We start from the raw sequence: 23,436 nt of genomic DNA on the forward strand, positions 1-23,436 counted from the left end.
ATATACATATTGTATGTATATACTTGAAATATTAATGTATATATGATTAAATGTATTTTTGTATGTACATACTTATAAGGCTCATTAAAAGCTACATAATCTTTGCAGTTATCATACATGTAGTCTTTATCATTTTTAGCAGAAATTTACTTTTCTTATAATGTATATCTAAAAATACAATGGCAGTACAAATAAATATAGAATAATTTGGTTTTAGTACCAATTTTGGGTAAATCCAAAGCAAGATTAATCTCTGTAAATAATGATACTAATAATATTCATAAAAATGTTATAAAATTATAACATAAAAGTATAAAACTCCCACTCTGATAAAACAGTAATATCATACTTAGGCAAATATGGTAATAGTTCAAGTACTGGAATTAAATTTGATGCAGACAAAAGTAAATATTAATTACATTTCTAAGAAGGTAAATGAAAAAATATGTAAACATTATTTGTAGTCCTAACTACGTACACATTGATTCTAAACTTTATTGAGATTTTCATGAAGTTTTATTACAGTTACAGGAGATAATGCTTCCAATGTTAGCTTACCCACAACTTGTTCCTCTAGTGCAAAAATCCTTAATGTCATGCGTGAATCAACTCTAACATAACTCATTCTATTTTATAACCTCATTAATCAACAACTCCTCCTATTATGTCACAATTTCAGATATGACATTTAACCTATTTTGTGATAGAAAAATGAATTCGCCAAATGAATGGTAGTGCATTATTTTTAAAAAGTTTACTATAACTTGAAATAAAATAGTTCAAATCTTGATAATAGAAATGGGTTTAATGTACATGCTTTAAAAGTGGCAATAACTTTTTTGGATCACAGCCTCCTAGCAGACTGTCATGTAGATGAAAAAGGGGGAAAAAAGCAAGGTATTTCCTATTTATGTGATATTTCAAAATAAAAGTTGTCGACAAAACTTTGGAAAAATCAAACAAAAAGCTATAGCACAATAAATGTTCTTCTATTCTTTAAAATACCATTCAATGGCATATTTATCCTTGGAATATAATACCATTTTTAAACTATAGCAATACAAGGTGCTACCATGATGTTACATAGAGATTAAAGATTCTTCTGAATTGCTTTTGTCATAAATAACTACTTATAGCATCACTTCAACATATTGTTGCCTGAAATCTTATTCTTGATTTTCGTGCATTTTGTGGCTTTACTACTGCCAGTAAACATAGGGGAGGCTGTTTAGATTCTGTCTGCATGTTAGGTTAAATACACACACACACACACACACACACACACACACACCCACCCCACTCTGTTTTTATAGGTATCTTAAGCCAAGTGTTCTAACACATGCACAAATTCTCTGGTGGACCTTCCTTTCAGGAATACTTTTCCCATATTCTGTGTGTTAACACAATGTACACATTAAAGTAGTACTCGCTACCTATATTTGCCTATGCTTGCTACGATGAATGTATACTCGAAGTTTGTTGGAATTGTTCCCATGCTGAGACCCTTCTAGACAATTTACTTAAGAAGTTTATATCCTGATCACCACGAATGCATTTATGAATTCAGTTCCTTATTAATACAAAACACTCATACAAAAAAGGTGAAGAGAAAATGAAATAGCCAGGGAAAAAATAATTAGTACTACAGAGACCTTAATCGAAAGAATTAAATTAGCTAAATGCAAATGAAAAAAACATATTACAAAATCATATGTGCCCTATGATACCATAGTTTTAAAGCAAACTCATACTATATGGAAGAACTTGAGTGTAATACTTGATATTTATCTGCTGTGACACCTCAGTTATTAACTCTGAGTATATGTTTCTCTATCTGGTGAAGAAATATAAATACAACTTCTTTATACTAATGAACTATTCTGTTGTAACTTCACATGTAAAAATTCAGGGTCATTTTGTATTTTAGTCATTCTTTCCATCTCCTAAATCCTGGCTGAATTTGCTGAATGTTAATTTGTACATGAAGAGCCTATGATAAGCCATCTTATTATTGATTATGCAAGAGGCAAGTATTATGTCACTATCAGTTACATAAATGACTCAGAAAAAAATAAATTAAAGAACAAAGATCAAAGTTACTTAGATAAAAAAAATGAAAAACTTCCCAGAAGTTGTTTGTTGTCATTAGTAGAGAAAAAGACTCAATCACAGTCTTTTTAAAAAAGAGAATCTACAGGTTTTTGCGTTTACACAGTAACAACCCGTAACCTGCAACTTCATTTGGGTGGACACCTGTGAAATACGTTGCTGACAAGTTTTCTTTTGCCATATAAGGACACTTAGTTGTCATTTTCAGACTACTCCAATAAAAAGAGAAATGGTTATATAAGTTGAGAATTTCAGCAAAGAAACATGTAAAATGAGGAGCATACAGAGGAAAATTTTAGCTTCAAGTCACCAAGTATATTTTTACTTCAATAGCTCATAAGTTAACTGGAGATTTAAAAAAAAAAAACAAAAACAAAAACTAGTGTTTATTTGATGTGGATGGAAGCTATTGTGGAGTCGTGGGAATTATGACGTTTGTGTTTGTCACAGGGCCCGGAATAAAAGACTCCTTAATGTTCCAGCTGTTACAGGCCCATTCTGAAGATGATTCAGTCTTGCTTTACAATTTAAGAGATTATGCATAGATTTTGCAAAAATAAAATTTTCACTGGAGCATTGAGGAGGTCTAAAACTCATACTCCAAATAAGAAATTTGAGTTGAATGTTATTATTGTCAATCATTTTGTTTATTGAGGCAATGACCATGTGATTTCACCCTGGAAAAAGAGTGTTCTGGGAACCTTTCTATGGATGAGCCCCTCTCCATCTGTCTCTCCTAAGACAGATTAGTCTTTATTTTTCAGATTCTGAAATAAAGAGAAAATTCACTAGAATAGGCCTGAAAAATGAACAAGTCTAACAAATGAACAATGTCTAACTTGCTTTTTAAAATTATTTCCTTTTTAAAAATAAAATTTGGTTAAAAGTTCTGTTTGATGTTTTGATGTCTGTCCTCTGAAATTCTGAAACTTTCACAACTTGCCTTATAAAATAAATGAATTTAGGAACTAAAAAATAAAAAAAAATTCTTCCTAATCAGCTAGGAATTTCTAAAACATTAACATATAAGTTAAGTGGTTATTCAAATCTATCAAGGTTGGGAAGTTCATTTATTTAACTATTATTTTCAACTGTGACCAAATAGTCTTGATTTAATTTGATTAGCTTAATAAAGTGAATTGAGGTAAATTACTGATTTAAACATGAAAAAAAATAAACAAAAATTTTGAAGTTATAACCAGTCTCAGTGAAGCCAGGACACTCCAAGTATAAAAACAAAGTAATAGTAATAATAATAAAGATTAGATTTAATGAGAAAATATTTTAAATTTCCATAAGGTATAAAAAATGTAAACATAATTAAAAGTCAGTATGAAAATCCACATGCTATATCTCAGGTACTTCTAAAACTAATTAATTAAAAAAGTCTCAGTGCAGAAATAAAATTATTTGATTTTGAAAAATAGAGGTAAAATAATAATAAGTAAGTATCCATTTGTCCACTCTTTTCCTAGTCTAGCAACCAATCCGTCTACTCAGCATTTATCTACTGACCCTCCAGTATGTTTCAGGCAATAAGCGTGGAAATATATTAATTCTCATTTCTAGTAAGTGAAATGAAATTTGTAAAATAAAATAATAGCATATTGTAACACATTACTGTAATAAAATTACAATGAAACCTAATATGTTGAGACACTCAATCACATTTCATAGACTGAAGAAGTGCACATAGCTACTTTCATAAAATGTTCATTGAAAGCTAAATTGGTACAAACTTTCTTCAGAGAGGGAGTCATCATATTTTCTGTCACCTTAAAGAAGCAGGTATTCAGACCTACTTACAGAAAGTGTACAATAGATTTTCATGGTTCAACTTTGCTTCTGCATATTGTTACTTTTTTTCTGAGTTGTTTATATTGTTTTAATACATTGAATAAAGAGTGATGGGCAAGAAACAATTAAATTACCAGATTGAAACTATTTGAAACCATTTTTTGACTAGCCATCTCAGGATGCATCAGCTGATTTGGAAAATGCTTCTTCCTGGTGGCTCACATATCAAGAAGGTGAGATATAATTTGAAGTCAAATAATCTTGCTCTGGCTAGATTATTACTTTGGCTACCTAACTGGGAAAATTTTCCCTTAAATAAAAATCAAAACCACACTGAGATACCACCTCAGGCCAGTCAGAGTGGCTAAAATGAACAAATCAGGAGATTATAGATACTGGAGAGGATGTGGAGAAATGGGAAGCCTCTTGCACTGTTGGTGGGAATGCAAACTGGTGTAGCCACTCTGGAAAACAGTGTGGAGGTTCCTCAAAAAATTAAAAATAGATCTACCCTATGACCCAGCAATAGCTCTGCTAGGAATTTACCCAAGGGATACAGGAGTGCTGATGCATAGGGGCACTTGTACCCCAATGTTTATAGCAGCACTCTCAACAATAGCCAAATTATGGAAAGAGCCTAAATGTCCATCGACTGATGAATGAATAAAGAAATTGTGGTATATACACAATGGAGTACTATGTGGCAATGAGAAAGAATGAAATATGGCCTTTTGTAGCAACGTGGATGGAACTGGAGAGTGTTATGCTAAGTGAAATAAGTCATACAGAGAAAGACAGATACCATACGTTTTCCCTCTTATATGGATCATGAGGAACTTAACAGAAGACTATGAGGGAGGGGAAGGATAAAAAAAGAGAGGGAGAGAGCCAAACCATAAGAGACTTAAAAACTGAGAATAAACTGAGGGTTGATGGGGGGTGGGAGGGAGGGGAGGGTGGGTGATGGGGACTGAGGAGGGCACCTATTGGGATAAGCACTGGGTGTTGTATAGAAACCAATATGACAATAAATTTCATATCAAAAAAAAAAAAGAAAAATTTCCCCTTGATAACGGCATGATTACCCCCTTAAAAGAAACACATGAATCAACATGTTTTATGGATAAATAGGCTGCAACATTATTCTTTGGTTTATTTAGCTTAGCCAAGATTTAAATATATTTACATTGAAATAAGTTCTTAAGCAGAAATTCTAATAAAGTCTATGGTTAGACTTCTGTTTATACCTCTTTTATTGACAAATTATTGTTTTGTGTGCTTGTGTTTAATTAATACCCATTTTCTTAATTGTGCATATTAGTATAATGAAAACATTTGCAAGGCTTTTTTCCTGTTATGAAATGTTATTTTTTTAAATATATTAAAAGATCAAGTTTATACATAAATTTGAAGATTACTTTTCCCTAGCACAATCAATATTTATATTTTAAAGATGATAAAAGTAAGTTATAAAGTAAAATGTATTTCATTTCAGATTTGTTTGTCCCAAGTAAAGAAACAAACTTGAGACATTCTAAGCAACAAAATGAAACTTCTAGTAAGGAGTTTATTAAACTTCATATACAAAAGGATTGTAATCTCCCAAAAGAGGGAAATGAGGAATGGGAACATGGTCTTGAGCTCAGAAAGCCACTCTTTCAGTTTCTTTCTCTTGGGGTCTAATGTGAGTCCCACCCCTCCAATCCATATCTAATTTATTCCTTTTTAAGCAGTTTGGAACAGGTTTGTGTGTGTGTGTGTGTGTGTGTGTGTGTGTGTGTGTGTGTGTGTGAATACAGTAAAATATGTCAGGCCACATTTAAATAATTACAATTTAAAAAAATATTCAGAAGAAACTAGAATCCCTCACTCATAATTTCAAATCACCAGAGCATGAATCATTACACTTATTTTCAGCAGGTTTCCAACCCTATCACAAATCCTGGCCACACAGTGTAGCAGATAAGTAATTCAAATATGGTGGTCCCCACCCAGTGCTGTGAGAAGGCGGTTTTCAGACAAAAGTGATTATTAAGCCGATCTTCCACTACAAAAGGGTTTCTTCAGTATCTGTTGTATGAACAAAATCAGAAAAACAAACATACCTGGAAGTAGATGTAGCAAATGTTAACATTATTTTATGAAGGATTTATTGTCTCTTTGTCATTTATATTTTCTTTTTATAATGATTTGAAATTACTAAGTATTGAGAAGCATACTTCTAAAGGTTTAATTTTTTTTTAATGTAAGACACTTGGTTGAATTTTGGCTTCATTTTTATTTTGTTATCTGCATTACAAAATTTTGGCTTTACTTCGCTATATTACAAAATTTGGCATGAATTCTGAATGTGAGGTGAGCTGCGAGGAGTAAGGGGTGGAAAACGGGAAAGAGAAACCATAGCACATTAGAAAAGCTAACTTGACATGGCCTGTTGTATAGCATAAATTTAGGCAATATGTATGTTCTAGGTAGGAGATTTTAATCCCATTTTCAGTATAGTTTTGATTTTAAATGCTCAGAGAATATCTTCACTGTCTTCAAAGTAAGGGTCCTTAAATTATGAGGAAAAACAGGTGGCTAAATTAATAATTGGGATGGTTTGAGATCTTCCCCCTTCCATTCAAACTGGAGCATAGTACAACTTGTGGAGAGTAGAGAATAAAAAGTTTACACTCTGCAAGTTTTGTGATTTCATTTATCTCCCTCACACATGCATTCTGATCATACTGATCTTTTCTCTTTACTCTCCATTAAGACAAGGGAAATAGCACACACACACAAAATAATTGAAAAATGCAACTTAAACTAATTTTTAGAACACAAGCAAGCATTTTAGCTACTTCTTAAAAAGCCCCACATTAATGAAGAAAGCTGCTAACAGTGAGGACCAGTCTGTTTGGGGCCAATATTGACACATGTATAAATATATCTAGGTTAGGAAGATTGCCTCCAGGATACCATATTACCTTATGTTATCATGTCTCCATAGACTCCTCTTAGTTGTGACAATTTCTGACTTTTCTTGTTTTTGATGGTCTTGAAAGTCTTGAGTATTACTGGCCTGGTATTTTGGAAGATGCTCTTATATTGTTATGTATATGGTGTTTTTTTTTTTTTTTCGTGATTAGATTGGGGTTATAGGTTTTTAGGAGAAACACCTGAGAGGTGAAGTAATATTTTGAACTCATCACATCAAGGGTGCATACTATTAATGATCTATACTGTAGATATTTATCACCTGACTGAAGTAGTGTTAGACTTCTACACTATAAAGTTAGACTTTGATCATTTCCACATGGTACTTGTGAGGAAGAAGTCGGTGTGCACAGCCCAGAATTAAAGAGTGGGTGTTTATATCTTCCACGCAAAGCAAAGAGTATCTACGTATATTATTTGGAATTCTTCTGCATCAGAGATTTGTTTCTTCTGTCCCATCAATTTGTTTATTCAATTATGTATGTTTATTAGTATCAACACATTGATATTCATGTTATGCCTTGAGGTATTATACCTACTTCATTTTGGTGTTCAAACTGTCCTGACTTTGGTCAGGAACTCTTTCAGGCAACTTCTGTGTCCCTTTGTTTTATGTCCATCAATGCATTTTTTGGAGATCAATGTATTTTTTTAAGTTCTTAGTTTATTAATCATCTCATGACAAATATACACCATCACCACCGATAGTCACTGCAGATTCTTTACTCTTTCTGTTGTCCAACTTCCAGCTCACTTTTTGCCAGCACCAACATTGGTTTTTGCAGTTCCCCTGACTTTCTTCGTTCTGTTCATGGATCCCTTTTGCTGTTTTCTTGACTTCTTTTTCTTCTCATACAGACCCTGTCTTGCAAGTCTATGTTTAGGTTCATTTTTCTTTGCATAACCAAAGGAATCATAAAACATGTCAAAGCCAGTTGTCTTGCCATCACCAAAATGGTTCTGAATCCAAATACAAAGATGACATCTGATGTAGTCTTGTACATTTTGGCTAATTTTTTCCTGAATTTCTGTCTTAGCTACTGTTGACTTCCTGGGATGAAGAACATCAATAACCATCTGCTTCTGCTGATGTATTAGGATGGCCATGAACTTCCTAGATAGCTACTGTGTCATTCATACTGGTGGTCACGCTTATAGCAGCGAGAGAGGACAAGATCAATGTATTTTTAAAATATCTTTATCATGGAGGGTATGATCTTGCCCCATTTAACATGACAAATCATTACATTTTTAATTTTGATAACCATATTTTATTTGTTTTATAATTTCTCTTCTTTTCTTCATTATTGCTTTTCTCTTGACATGGCATGATTTCTCTGAGGTCCTTCTTAAATCTTTTTTAAACATGCTAGTTTACTGATAACAGCCAAATTATGGAAAGAGCCCAGATATCCATTAAATAATGAATGGATAAAGAAGAAGTGTTATATATATATACATATACATATATAATGTAATATTACTCAGCCATAAAAAGATGAAATCTTGCCATTTGCAATGATGTTGGTGGAGCTAGAGTGCATTATGCTAAGCTAAATCAGACAGAGAACGACTGATACCATATGATTTCACTCATCTGTGGAATTTAAAAAACAAAACACATGAACATGGGGATGGTGGGGAGAGAGGCAAACCAAGAAACATACTCTTAACTATAGAGAACAAACTAAGGGCTTGTTACAAGAAGGGTGGGGATGGGAGGATGGGTTAAATGGGTGATGGGTAATAAGGAGGACAATTGTGATGAGCACTGGGTGTTGTATATAATGTTGAATCACTAGATTCTACATGTGAAATAAATATTGCACTGCATGTTATCTAGCTGGAATGTTTTTATTTAACTTGTAGAAAAATAAAAGAAAAAACAAACATGTTAGTATTTTATTCATTCTAAATTGGTCAATGTATATTAATTATTTGGGCTTTTGTTCCTGCTTTTTTATGGGCTCATTTTCTTGATCTTGTTTTATTTAAATCTTTTAAGATAAGCTCATTGCCATTTTATTCATCCTATGGTTTCATCTTTCATTTGTAAGTGTTTTTCTACAACTTGCTTCCTACAGAGTTCAAGAAACTTCACAAGTCCTTAGTCAGTTTCTATAGTAATTGTTTGCCTGTATATTCCAGTACTGAAGGTATGTTGTAAATTTTGAACCCTGATTATAAAATTCATATGTTTCAGATTTAAGGCTTTAATTTCTCTCAAAGGAGTAGTTTTTAAAAGTCAAAGTCACAGTAGATGACAAACATCATTGCAATCACTGTAGCTAGAGGTGAGTTGAGAATGTTGGTTGATTTAGTAATTTATTTTTAAGTTGCGGAGCAGCACTTCAGAGTTTGAGGAATGTCACTCCCATTTCCCTTAAGTGAAGACATAAAGTCATTCCATGGTCTCAGTCAATCAGATTCCACAGTTTACAGTACCCATGGTCTTCTTAGGATGTCAGTTTGCTCTTTCCTCTGTAGTTATGAGTTCCTTCTCTATTTCCAGCACTTGTTATTTCACTTTATTTTTTAACTGAAAGAGTCTGATTGCATTTTTGATGTTTGACTTTTGATATACTTTAAGCCCAAGACTTCTTTATAGATCTCTTGCCCAACACCTTAGCAAGCTCATTTAAAAGTCCACAGGCTCCTTCCTTTGGTTCTGGTAGAAAATTCAAATCCCACAAAATCCAGGACAATGAAGGGGACTCTAAACCTGAAACTGCCCTCTAATCACTATAAAACCCCAAGCCATTTGTCCCTCTTTGCTATATTAAGCCGTTTTTGTACATTGGTGTAGGTCTGCTTGCTCTCCCAAGAAAACCTTATAATGTGAGTAATAAGTGTTCTTATACCTCTTAGTTCTTGGGTAGCATAATCTATCTCGATATTTGAACTGAATTCTGGATTGGGGGTTAATCTTGCCTTCCTTTGGGCAACCACAAGACACTAACCCAGGTGTAGCACAGGAGCAATTTTTATATTAATTTATATTGTGACAGGGTCCCAAAGGTCATCTCACTATTTTTTGGACATCCATGTACAAATATTTTCAATTTCAATAGTTTTAGAAGGTAAAATAAACAGTGGAGTATATTGCATTTCATCCATTATGTTGATGAAGGGGAAAAAAGATAATATGCCACATAGTTAACATTGTAAAATGAGCACTCTCCTACATTGTTGATGGGATAGTAAATTATTACCCTCCTGGAGCCAATTTGTTAATATTTGAAAGAAGACTTTACAATGAGAAACACAGAAAGGGTAGAGGAAAAATGACTACAACTGGACAAAGGGAAGGAAGTCACTAAGCGCCCAAATATTTTTAAGCTTCTCTTTAACTCTGAAAATAAACTTTCAAAATGATAAAATCAAAAAATATATAAAATCAAAGCAACACTTTTTAGGCACATGCTAAACATGTATATCATAATTAGGTCTAATATTGTGTAATTTAAAACTTATTTTAAACTTACCTCCCACTTCCAAACACACACACACACACACACACACACACACACACACACAGAGAGAGAGAGAGAGAGAGAGAGAGAGAGAGAAGTGGATTCAACATTTTTTTTTTAAAGGGTCAGTATTGAAAGAATATATAAGTGTAAAGAAATAGCCTCAGGGAGCCTGGGTGGCTCAGTGGATTAAGCATCTGACTCTTGATTTCAGATCAGGTAATAATCTCATGGCTCATGAATTCAAGCTCCATGTCGGGCTCCATGCTGATAACATGGAGCCTGCTTGGGATTCTCTCTCTTCTTTCTCTCTGCCCCTCCCCTGGTCATTCTGTCTGTCTGAAAATAAATAAACTCAAAAACAGAAACAGAGTCAACATCATTTTTTTAAACTTTTGTACTTCAGCCTTAGAATTATAAAGCTAATCAAGGAAATAAATGTGCACTTAGTCCCTGTGACAATACCATCCAAAAACAGCCTATAATTTTATTCTGTCCACTATAATTTCACATACTGAAGGTAGTGATATAAGATTTTCTTCATTAATCTCAAGGTTTTTTTTTTAAGAAATGGAATTGCATATTCTTACTTTAATTTAGTTGTGTTGCTAGCCAACTTCTCTGGGAAACAGGCTGTGCTATAGATATTTGTATGCAAGAAGTTTGTTGTTTTCAGGAATAACATCCATGAGAGAGTTAAACACACACACACACACACACACGCACACGCACACGCACACGCACACACACACACGAACAGGCCTGGGCAGAGGGACAATAAGAACTGCATGCCACTGCAGCAAAGACCAGTCAGTCCCACTAGAATAAAGATGAATCTCCTTCAGGGTTGTCATGAATAGAGGGAAAAGGAGTAAGCCTTTTAACAGTTCCTCATGTCAACCCACCTTACTTACCATCCCTGTTCTGGACATTCATTGGATGTGGACTACATTTCCAGAAAGATACATAATCTTGGTGAGGTGGCTCTCTAACACTTAGTGCAATTTTTTCAGACAGACTCAGCTGCAAGACTACACTTCCAACAGCTGGAGAGATAAGTGCTTTAGTCCTGAAGGTGGTTGAGGATTGTTGAACCACTTGGGCTTTTTGCAATACTTTTAAGTTTGATATGTTGGAGTTAGAGATATTTGGACTCATTCCAAGTTCAGTATAAAAGCACTCAAAGCTTTATCAGGCTTATAATACTCCCTGGACCTCAGCTAATCCTTATTGGGGGAAAAAGGAGATAAAACAATTTTACAGCTGTGTAGGCTTTGAAATGCCTTAAAAGTGATGAGAACAATGTGCAAAGTTCCCTACAATAAAGCCTTTTGCCAATTGAGTTCATATCTGGATATCGCTGAGAAAAGATGCCTGGCAGTATATGGGGATGGTTTCCTTAGAAAAAGGTCACATCAAAAGCAATGCACTTGTTGTGTGTGTATTAGTGACAGATCTATATCCTGAACATAGAGACACAAAATATTATATTTTGAAAGGGGAAGATAGCAAGTGAGTGAAATCTGTTAACAGAATAGAGAAATGACTTCTTCCATGCTTCATAAAGAAAACTGGTCACATACTTGTTTTGCAATCATAAACATACCTAACATGTTTGCTGCAATGTCAAGTACTTATAAATAAGGAACAAAATGATAATTTTAGTTTTAAAGAATGTTTTCATAGGAAATTGAGATTTATAAACAAGGGATTTCTTTGTATTTTCTCTTTTTAAAATGTATACAGTTGAGAAAGACATATCTTTCAGGGTAATGATAGTGTACCCATCCAATGAAATTAACGATTTAGTTTCTGCTGCATTCTTTGACAATAAAATTTTTGGATTTTAATGTGTGGGCTGATTCACATGCCACTTCTAATGAAAAATATAAAATGTATTGTCGTGATTTTGCACTACCCAGGATAGAGAAACTCTAAGACTTCATTTTTCATTTTATTTCATTGTCTTCTACTCAGGAGTATCCAGTGACCTATGTTTGGCAGTTTGTGTAAAATGTATGCATTGGAAATCGGAACATTAGGAAGTTCGTGTAACATCAGTCCATCTTAGTCACCAATATGTGGAAAAAACTAAATTGCATCTGTCACAGCTGCCTAATACGTTGGTAGAGATGGTATCATCAAATTAAGCAGAAGTGTTTTGTGTCTATATAAAACGATTTAGGGAGGTAAAACAATAGTCACAAGGTGCTCATATGAAATGAATGAATGTGAATGTGTTTAATAAAGTGGTGCAAAATTAGTTCACTTTGAATATAATAGCACCTTAAAATAAAGTTAAAATAAGAGTAAGTTTCTCTTCTCACAAGTAAGGAGACAGAAAATAAACAGGATAAGAAGACAATTAAAACATAGATAATACGCTTGTGTTTTAAATCTTGCTTTTGATCTTGTATTAATAATTTAACATTTAAGATACTTTTTACTTAAATTACAGAATAAAAGTGAATAAAGAAAAAAAAACAATTAGAGGAATTTTAAAGTGCATCACCTCTTAGGATTTAACTCCTTTTTTTAAAAAAGAAAGCATTACTACATATTAGAAGCTATTACACACCAGAATAAATATATTAGAAACAATCTTTGCAGTTCATGGTTATTTCTGAAACATTTATTTACAGGCTGATTTAAGAAGACTTCACTGAAAAATTATTGAGTATTTTCTATGTGCTAGATTCTGTGCTGTTAGAAAAAAAGCCATAATCTCTACCAATGTACTTTTGCCTACATGCATACCATACATTAACTTACATTAGTTTATGGATACATGTATACTTACACACACATGTGCACACACATACTTTATTTTTTTTTAATGTACCTGAAGTCAAATATACTTCTTACACGCAGTGAAATATCTGAAGGCCGAGTGAGTTAGACTTTGGCAGATTTAAAGTGGTAACACAACCATATGCAAGACTGCTTTATATAACAAAAAACATTATACCATTTGTTCCCTGAATTCCTCTTAATTTAACCTACCATTGGTTCCTCTGACATGCCCATTTTGGATTATAGTACTGAGAGTGTTATCTCCTATTAAACTTTCCTACATGTTTCTTTGACAACATTGCTCTAATATTCTTATGTAGAACTCATGTTTTTCTTTACTTGACACTTCTTCATTTCCTATGGCTGAAAGTCACAGTGGCATGTCCTTCACATACCATAAGAATAAGATATGTTACTTAGATTTGTGGCTGTAAATCATAATTATTTTTCCAGATCATACAGCTAAGCTCATGTCAATCAAGTAGACAACTTAGCTTCTTGGCCACAGCATTAGGCTCAGGATTGGCCATACCAACCAAATATGTCCACTGAGAAAATTTCAATGTGTTTGATGTATAGTCACTGATAAAGATATGATATTTTAGGCTGCTGATTCATTAAGCCATTGGAATGCTTCTTGGTGTTGCAAACGGGGGTAATTTTCCCCAGGTATTGAGAATCTCTTAGAGAATAAAGTCAACAAACAGGCAAACAAATCTACAGAAAAGATAAAGAACTGATACCTTCTTATGAACTACTGTATCCAAGCATGAAGCTAGTTCTGTTATATGGTCCAATAAAGCCACACTCCCTTTTATTCTTAAGACAGTTTGAGTTCAGTTTCAATGCCTTACAATGGGAAAATGATTCCTAAAGAATAAATTTACATCAAGAGAATACTTCAGGACTAGGAAATAGGCTAATCTTTTTAAGAGGTTACCAAAAACAAAGCAGACAATGATAATATTTAGAACATTACTTCTATGATATTTATAGGACATCATGATCAAAATGTATTCATGTGATCATAATATTCAATAATGTGATAATTTACAAGAGTGAGGTAAGTTTGAGCAGAGAGAGTCCTTTGGTGTAAATAACATTTACAAACCTTGTAAAATGTAAATCAGATTATACTGTTTCTCTTCTCAAAATACTCTACTGTAAAGTAAAGCTGAAGACTTTCTAGGCTTCAATCCATCCTTCTTATCTGCTTTATTAGGTCCCTGAATAATCTGCACCTGCCCTCTTTCTTATTCTGCTCCAGACACACTGGCCTCCTTACTATTTCTGTTACTCATCAGAAACAAAAACAAACAAGCAAAATAACCCCCATGCCTAGAGTTTTTATCCTCACTCGTCTCCTCTTTCTAGAATGCTCTTCTTATAGCTATTGACATGACTGATTTCTTAATTATATTTGAGAATTTTACTAAAATGGTAATTTTTAAAGCCTTTCTTGACCATTCAAATTAAATATCATATGTTCACATTTTCTAACTTTCCCTGGTTTATCCCCCAGCACTTATCACTATATAATACTTTATTTAAATTAATATGCATATTGTGGGATGCCTGGGTGGCTTACTCAGTTGAGCATCTGACTTCAGTTCAGGTCATGATCTCACACTCCGTGAGTTCAAACCCTGCATCGGGCTCTGTGCTGACAGCTCAGAGCCTGGAGCCCGCTTCAGATTCTGTGCCTCCCCCTCTCTCTGCCCCTCCCTTGATCATGCTCTGTCTCTCTCTGTTTCAAAAATAAATAAAAACATTAAAAAAAGTAATATGCATATTGTTTATTGTCTGTCTTTGTGCAGAAGTATATATTATAAGGGTTGGATGGCTGGTGTCAACAAGGGCAAGTTTGTGAAACCTGGGATGGTGGTGATGGTCCCAGCAAAGAGCTACTTCCAAGGCAAAGCAGTCCTTGTGAGGAACATTCGTGATTGCCACCTCAAGCTACCTCTATAGCCATGCTCTTGTGTCTGGAATTGACTGCTATCCCTGAAAAGTGACAGCTACCATAGGCAGGAAGAGGTCAAAGATTGAATCTTTTGTGGAAGTTTATAACTACAATCACCTCATGCCCACAAGGCACCCTGTGGATATCCTCTTGGACAAAACTGTCAGCAATAAGGATGTGTTCAGAAACTCTGCTCTTAAATGTAAAGCCTGATGAGGGGCCAGGGTCAAGTTCAAGGAGATATACAAGACCTGCAAGAACAAATGGTTCTTCCAGAAGCTGCAGTTGTAGCTCTGTTTTGTTTCAGTCATTACAAAATAAAGGAAAAAAAAAATGTTTAAAGTGTCTATTACATAACTGCTGTTATGTAGACTAACTTTTTTCTTTCCTTGTTTTTTAAGTAAGTGTATCCTCAGTGCTTGATTTAGTGGTTTAGTAAAATAAGTGTTCAACAAACGTTTGTGAAATAGTGAATGAAAATGAGATTTGAAATCAGAATTCAGCATTCAATACCTGTTATACCACTTATGGAATGGTGATATTGGAAAACTAATTTGTCTCTGTGACTTTAGAACTTGGTAATTTGCATAAAAGTAGCATTACTGTCTTTCTTACAACTTTATTGAGATATTTATTGAGATATAGTATATATAGTCATTTGCACATATTTCAAGTGTATATGTATTTTTAAAGTTTATTTATTTTGAGACAGAGAGAAAGTGCAAGCGGGGAAGGGGCAGAGAGAGGGAGAGACAGAATCCTAATCGGGCTCTGCACTGCCAGCACAGAGCCCCATGCAAGGCTCGAACTCACAAACTGTGAGATCATGACCTGAGCCAAGATCAAGAATTCGAGGCTTAACCAACAGACCCACCCTGGTGCCCCTCAAGTGTATATTTTGATAAATTTCTAATGCAATCCTTCCTTCCTCTCCCTATTAGTCCCTTGGCAACCACTAATCTTCTTGTATTTGAGTTTTCATATTCTAGGATTTTATAACAATGTAATAATACATCAAGCATAAATTTTTCTTTCTTCTTCTAATTTCAGAAGAAAACACCAAGAAGTTTCCCAAAATGATGTATCATTTTACATTTCTACCAGCAGTAAATGAGCATTCTACATTCTAAGAGAGTTGGTATGGCTAGTCTTTTTAAAAATTTTTTTTAAAGTTTATTTATTTTGAAAGAGAGAGAGAGAGACAGAGAGAGAGCATGCGGGGTAGGGGCAGAGAGAAAGAGAGAGAATCCCAAGCAGGCTCTGCACTGTCAGCACAGAGCCCGATGCGGGGCTTGAACTCATGGACCATGAGATCATGACCTGAGCTTAAGTCGGACGCTCAACCAACTGAGCCACCCAGGTGCCCTGGTATGGCTAGTCTTTTAATTTTAGGCATTTTAACTGATGTATAGTGGTATCAAATTGTCATTTAGATTTGCATGTCCTAATGACTAATGATGTTGAACATTTTTTTGTGTGTTTGTCAACCATGTATTTCCTTCAGTTAAGTGTGTGTTCAAAGCTTTTGATAATTAAAAACAAAATAATTGTTTTATAATTATTTTTATTTTTTAGAGTTTTGTTTATTTATTTTGAGAGAGAGAGAGAGAGAGAGACAGCATAAGACAGAGAGGAGAGAGAGAATCCCAAGTCGGCTCCACACTGCTAGTGTGGAGCCCGACATGGGGCTTGATCTCATGAACCATGAGATTACGATGCAAGCTGAAATCAAGAATCCGATGCTCAACCAACTGAGCCACCCAGGTGTTCATATAATTACTTTTAAAATTTGTTTTATAATTGTTGTATTTGAGAGTTATTTACATATTCTGGAAATAAGTCCTTTACTAGATATATGTTTTGCAAAGATTTCCTCCTAGTCTGTGGCTTTTAATTTAATAGTTTTAATCGTGTGATAAAATTCAATTTATCAACTTGTTGATTTATAATAATGATATTCGTATTGAAGGTAAGGTATTTTAATTCAAGGTCAAATTTAGAAAGTCAATGTAGAAGGTTGATAGGTGTAGGTTTATATTTAAGTCAGTGATATCCATTTTGAGTTACTTCTTAAAAACAGTAAGTGGTATTGATATAGATATAGATAGATATTTCTGTAGTGTTATTATTGGCATGTGGATATCTAGCACCACATGCTTAAAAATCTCCATAGGGTTGCTTTTGCATCCATGTCAAAAATAAGCCTCCATGTATGTATGGGTATATTTCAGGACTCTATTCTGACCCATTTGAGTTGAGTATTTGTCTACCTCAACACAATCAAGTTAATGCCATCCTGTCTTGACAATTACTTCTTTACAATAAGTCTTGACATCAGGTGGTGTTACTACTAGAATATTCTTCTTTTAAAAAAATTGCTTTGCTTATTCTAGATTCTTTGCATTTCTCTATACATTGTAGACTGTAGAATTCTTCCCATACAATTGCTTAGATCAAGTTTATCTTATGATCAAATCAAGACTTTAGTAGCTTAGCTTGTATCATTTATTCATTGATCCACTCAGACTACACATTAAGTACCTACTATGTGGAAGGCACTGTATTGTATGATAGTGTTTATGAGCAAACAAAGGTATATCTCTTTACAGTACAGTAGGGCATGTATAATTAAAAAAATCAAACAAGTTTATAGGGAGTAAACATAGGAATGATAGAAAACTTATAATTTCCAATAATATTTAAAGGAAGTGATAAGATTTTTTTTTTGAGGAGGTGATATTTGAGTTGTACTATTAACTCTGATAATAATACCACCACTATTTCTAGGGGGAAAATGTTAAGAATTTCATATGAGTTCATAACAAACCTTTTGGAATGTATTACTTGTTGCATCTGTAAAAATAAATAAAGAAAACCTCACTTAAAATGGAGTTGGGACCTGAGGGGGAGCTCTGATACATTTCTACTTGCCTTAAGAAGCATACCTCACATTACTCAATGGGAAGATTACTCTGCATTTCCCAGCAGCAGGAAGAGAGAATTTCTCTTTGCCCAGGCAACAGTTCAGTCAATGAGAACTCTGTGAAACAGCCTCTTCCAGTTTCTTCCTTTCCCCTATAAGAGCGAGCTCCTCTCCTCTGTTTTGGGGATTTGTCTATGGTTCATCATAGTCTCCATATCCAAATTGCAAATCCCCTGCTATTCCAAAGTGAATTCACTTTGCTGGTAAAATAACTGGCTGTTTTGTTTTTTAAGATCAACAAATCAATATTGCAAAGTGGTATATTGTTAGGATTAGTATATTTTTTGAAATATCTTACTCATTTTATAAGGTGACTTGAGGACTTTAGTAATAGTCCCTGTGTCTTGTCTATTGCACAATTTAATTCTGCTATGTTAATTAGGATAAAAAATAATTTTCCCAGTTGTTTCCTGGTGAAGTATACACAAGTCATTTTAAATCAATTCACTCTTAGCCATACATTTAAAAAGATACAAAATGTAATGTGGCTCATGATTATTTGTCATGTTATCTTTGTCATATAAACTTAGGAAAAAATTAAATAATTAGACATGTGAGAAAGTTAATGAAGGTTAATAATTTAAATTTTCATCAAAGTTAAAATTACTAGTTTGTACTGTTTCTGTAAACAAGGGGTCAAAATGAAAATATAGGGTGATTGCTAATTGTAGAAGTAAATACTTAAGGTATTCATCAGAGTTAAAGAGCTGCTATTATCATTGCCATTCAAATAATAATGATGATAATACAATACTACATATAAATTTAAATCATTTTAAAAAGTGCTTTTTGTGTGACAAAACATTAAGAGCACTGTGAATTGGACTATGGACTGCTGCACTGTAGGCAGAGCAGCCCAGAAAGGAGATGGTTAACAAAAGAAAAGGTGCCTAGTCAACCCTGAGGTTATTTCCGCTATCTATCTCATCCCCTAGGCTAGCTAAGATAAACAGAGGTGCTGCCTCATGTCTGCTGTAAACAACCTTCCTCCCAACTGCCTGGTGCCAGGATTTTGTTTTGTGTTAACCCAAACCCCTAACGAAGAATATCTTCAAGACCCCCTTTCCCTCACGTCCACAAGTTAATGTTCACAGATTCATTGTCCCTTTGTGCACGTCCATCTCCATGTTTGTAAGCCTTCTGATCCTAATAAAAACAGGGCAAGGACGCTTATTTGGGGCTCTTGTCATTTCTTGGACATTAGCCATCTCTCGTCTTTCATCCTGAATCCTGCTCTCTTGCTAAACAACAGAAAAATTTAGACCTAGAGTCTACGACAAAGTATGATGTTTTTTTTACTTATTTTACAATCAATTTTTGCCTTCTCTTCACTCTTCTGACCCCAGGAAGTTGATCTTAATGGATTGAATCTCTGGGGTACGTTTCCCTCTAGCTTCTGGTTGAATTAGCAAAGGGATTCAATAGCAGAAAATTGGATGATGGAGGTGGGAAAATATAGGGATGTTTCTTCACTTTGAGCTTTGGTGATGGACTTGCTGTGATTCCCCCTTTCAGGGTTCCAGCTACCCTTGGATCCAGAGACACCATTTTTATACTTTTATACTTTTTTATACTTTTATACTTTTGGGCCTAGAGAAGTTAATGGCTTCTGATTGTAGCTTATCTTGGTCTTCTAAATATCTTTGGTTTGTTCCTTTAACCCTTTCCACACTCTGTAAATAATATCTTCTTTAAATTATCTTTATAATTCCAGATTAATATGTTTTTATGACTCTGGTAGGCCCTAACTAATATAATAGTAATTAAAAATATACTAAGTTAACTTATATAATAATAGCATATCTAGAAAAAAGCTTAATAGCATTGCATATAATGAAATTGATACTACCAAGTTGAAATGAACAGTTTTTATTTTTATAATGCGTTAGATGTGGAAGCCAGTTTCATTCATTCTATAAATATAAAGTATATGCCTATGGTGTTCTAGTGTCTGAAGATACCTAGATGAATAAAATACGATCTCTTTACTCACAAGAGAACAGAGTATTGTGAAGTTTCCCTCCAGACTGTTATATACTTGAGACAAGCAAATTCAGGAATAGAAAAACATTTTTACCGTCATTGTAGTGTGAGCAACATAATCTACCCAAGTATGATAGCAAATCATAATAAATTTCCTAGAGGAGCTGAAATAATTCTAATTTAATATTCTGAGGACATGTCTGGATTTGGCTCATGTGTCTGTATTCCTAAGTAAGCTAGGCTTCTAATTTTAATTTTAATCTTTGTCTAGGGGAGATATATCATTGAAAAATGACATGTAGATTTAAATAATAAGAGACTTAAAGTAATGTTGTTTATGTGAAGCTCCACCCTCCAATTTTTATTTGTATGCGACCTTGAAAAGATTGTCAAAACCAAGTCACATAAAAATAGATGGGATATTATGAGACATTAAAATGATATTACCAAATAATATTTAATCATATAGGAAGACTTCATCTCACTCATTTTTAATAGGAGGGCCAAAGAATTAGTACTCACTAAGGATTTTGATGACTCACATGTATAGAGTCTTTGATGTTGAGCAATCTATGCTTATTTTTGTACATGAACTCCTTTTTTCTGATAGCTTTAATTATCAGTTAGTAAGGTGGGCACACAAACCTAAAAATTAGAATTGAATTTCACCATTCCTTTGATATAAAATTGTTTTAAATGTTTCAAAACATTGAAATACATACATTTCATACATTCCTACAAAGGATGGATCAATAGGTTAACTAATAGCAAGCAATACTTACTTCTATACCTCAGCCCAACACAAACCAAGATATGCTACACAAGAGGAAAATATGTGGACCTTCAAACAAAATTTTAAAAAGAGAAGCCATGGAGAGTGAAGGAATGTTTGTTAAATGAGAACTTTCCAGTTCAGACTGAAGAAGGGCTGGATTCTTTAGTGGGGGATAGTTGATGCAAAAGTTTTTGCCTCCTTACTGACATACGTAACAAGGACAAATAGCAGCACCAGTGCTGGAACAGATGTGCCAACACAGCAGTTCCAGGATGGGATGAGAAGCAGGTGAAACCATGCAGGCAGATCTCTCACTACTGAGTGCTCCTTGCTAACCCCTCTCTTCACTATACTCTGAGGGCTGCACAATGACAATTTTAGGAGTATGTCAGTGCCCATATTAGTAGTAGGAACAAGTCAGGCACATCTGCTGAGAAAGTATGAAATAGTCGTGAGGGAAAAGGGACAAGGTGGCTTTTGCCTTGTCATGTCCCAAATCTTTTCTACCCTTGGGCTTTCTGTATTCTCGTGCTTTCTACCACAGCAACCTAGCCACAAAAAAGCCACAAGAATGGTGGAACTCAATTCTGATTTTTGGATTTCTGTTTGCCCACCTCACCAGCTGATAATTAAAGCTATCAGAAAAAAGGGAGTTCATGTACAAAAATAAGCATAGATTGCTCAACATCAAAGACTCTAACACATGTGAGTCACCAAAATCCTTGGCAATAACTTGTACTTTGGCCTTTCTATCAAAAATGAGTGAGATGAAAGCTTCAAAAAATTAAATGTTAGAATCTATCTTAGATTTCTAAAGTTATTTTCTATAATAACTTTTGTTATCTTCATATTTATTTTCTGTATAAAGTTTCAACAGCATTAAAAAATATTTATCACAAAATATTTATCTTAATGCCCCTATATACAAAAATACTTAAAAGTGCTAAAATATGTGCATCCTATTTGCTTACATTACTTTTACATGATTAGGGAAAGATGAACAAAGCAAGAACGTTAGCTGAGCTAACACGAAACATTCTTCCATAATTTCTCAAAATGTACCAACATGATTAGTTCTAATCCTACGTTTTTGAGTGATAATAAACTTCAGGGACTCAGAGCATTATTTTTATACATTTAATCCTTCATTAATAAGTTTTCTAACAGTACCTGCCCCACTAGCCTGTGAAGTGCTTGTTTTGCATTTCTTTTTGCTGGAGAGTCTCCTTCTCAGCAGTATTTCAGAACTGACAGTTTTGCTTGTGGTGATAAGAGCTTGAAGCCTCAGTGGCATGCTGAGTACTCCAGGGTTTCCAAAAAAAACAAAACAAAACAAAACACAAAAAACAAACAAAAAACCAAACCAAGACCCCACACCTCTAAAATCAGAAGAACAGCAAGACTCTGACAAAAAGTAAGTACCGCAGTGAGGTAAAAAAGAAAAAAGCAGCTAAATTAATCATAATCTATTCTTACCTTTGTTAACGACTCAGGTTCAGCTATTTTGCATTACAGTCAGCCCTTCCATTAATTTCTGGGTTTTCTTTAATGCTGGGTGACAACCTGTAAGGAGAAAGTTGTTTATTAATGAGGCCTAAATATGTGTAAAACTTTTCTAAAACTGTTTCTAAAGCAGGTTTCTAAATGCCTTGCAATATGCCTAACCAATATGTTTAGGAACAGTTAAATTAGGATGGCAAAAACTAATGAAGGATTAAATGGGCCAGCCATTATCTGCCCCAGCAGCTTGTAGATACAAGTAATCATGAAGAACTTTTTTTTTTTTTGAAAAAAAGGACTTTTTTTTTTTTTTTTTTTTTAATGTGAGATTTTCTGGAGAACCAGGAGAGGAATTTTTTTTTTTCCTCCCACAATGATTAAGTACAATCTAGTTTTCTCAAGCCTCCTGACCTGTGTTTAGAGATAGGGTTTCATAATAGGATTAACCAGGATGTCACAGCCTCTTTCCTATAACCTCAGATATAAGAACTACAGTCTCTCAAAATAATCCTATAAATATTTCTGGGGCATCTTACATGTACTCATGAGCATGGCTTCTCCTGTCAGTCACTGATTACCAGTCCAAAAGGCATGAGTCAAGGACAACCTTATCCAACCAATCTCACCTGCTGAACTACAAGCTTCTGAGGTTCTGAGATGCCAAAGCTATTTTCTTTTTCTTTCTTTCTTTCTTTCTTTCTTTCTTTCTTTCTTTCTTTCTTTCTTTTTCTCTATCAGATTAAGATCATTATTATTTTCCCTTTGGCTATTAAAAAAAGGATGATATGTGCCTATCTATACCTTATTTGTAAAATACATCTCTATACGTTCTGTTCTTTATTTTTTTCTTCTATGGTCCTAGAAATTTCTGCAGAATTTCAGGAATTTCTGTATCTAATATATGTAAAGGGGATTATGCATTTACAAGTTAAGAAACATTAGCAGCAAATATTACCCACAATTAAGAATACCAGAAAAGCTTACAAAATTATAAAGGTTTAAAAATTATTTATGCATAAATTCAGATTTGAAATTTTTTGTTCCTCTTGATGTCACTGTTGATAACTATGTAGTCATAGAT

General features: G+C 34.0%; 1 protein-coding gene and 2 pseudogenes across 1 annotated transcript in view; 1 reads left to right on the forward strand and 2 right to left on the reverse strand.

Moving 5' to 3' along the window:
* Positions 1-23,436, reverse strand: part of LOC144615073 (uncharacterized) — a 430,524-nt gene that overhangs the window by 151,171 nt on the left and 255,917 nt on the right. The window contains exon 6 of the mRNA XM_078441574.2: positions 22,332-22,418. Within this exon, the coding sequence (XP_078297700.2) occupies positions 22,355-22,418 (64 nt within the window). The 3' untranslated portion in view covers positions 22,332-22,354. The remainder of the gene's footprint in view (positions 1-22,331; positions 22,419-23,436) is intronic.
* On the reverse strand, positions 7,603-8,023 carry LOC132664424 (small ribosomal subunit protein eS24 pseudogene; annotated as a pseudogene).
* On the forward strand, positions 14,991-15,405 carry LOC132664669 (large ribosomal subunit protein eL27 pseudogene; annotated as a pseudogene).

The sequence above is a fragment of the Panthera onca genome, chromosome F2 (assembly GCF_046562875.1).
Source record: "Panthera onca isolate mPanOnc1 chromosome F2, mPanOnc1 haplotype 2, whole genome shotgun sequence".
Lineage (NCBI taxonomy): Eukaryota > Metazoa > Chordata > Mammalia > Carnivora > Felidae > Panthera > Panthera onca.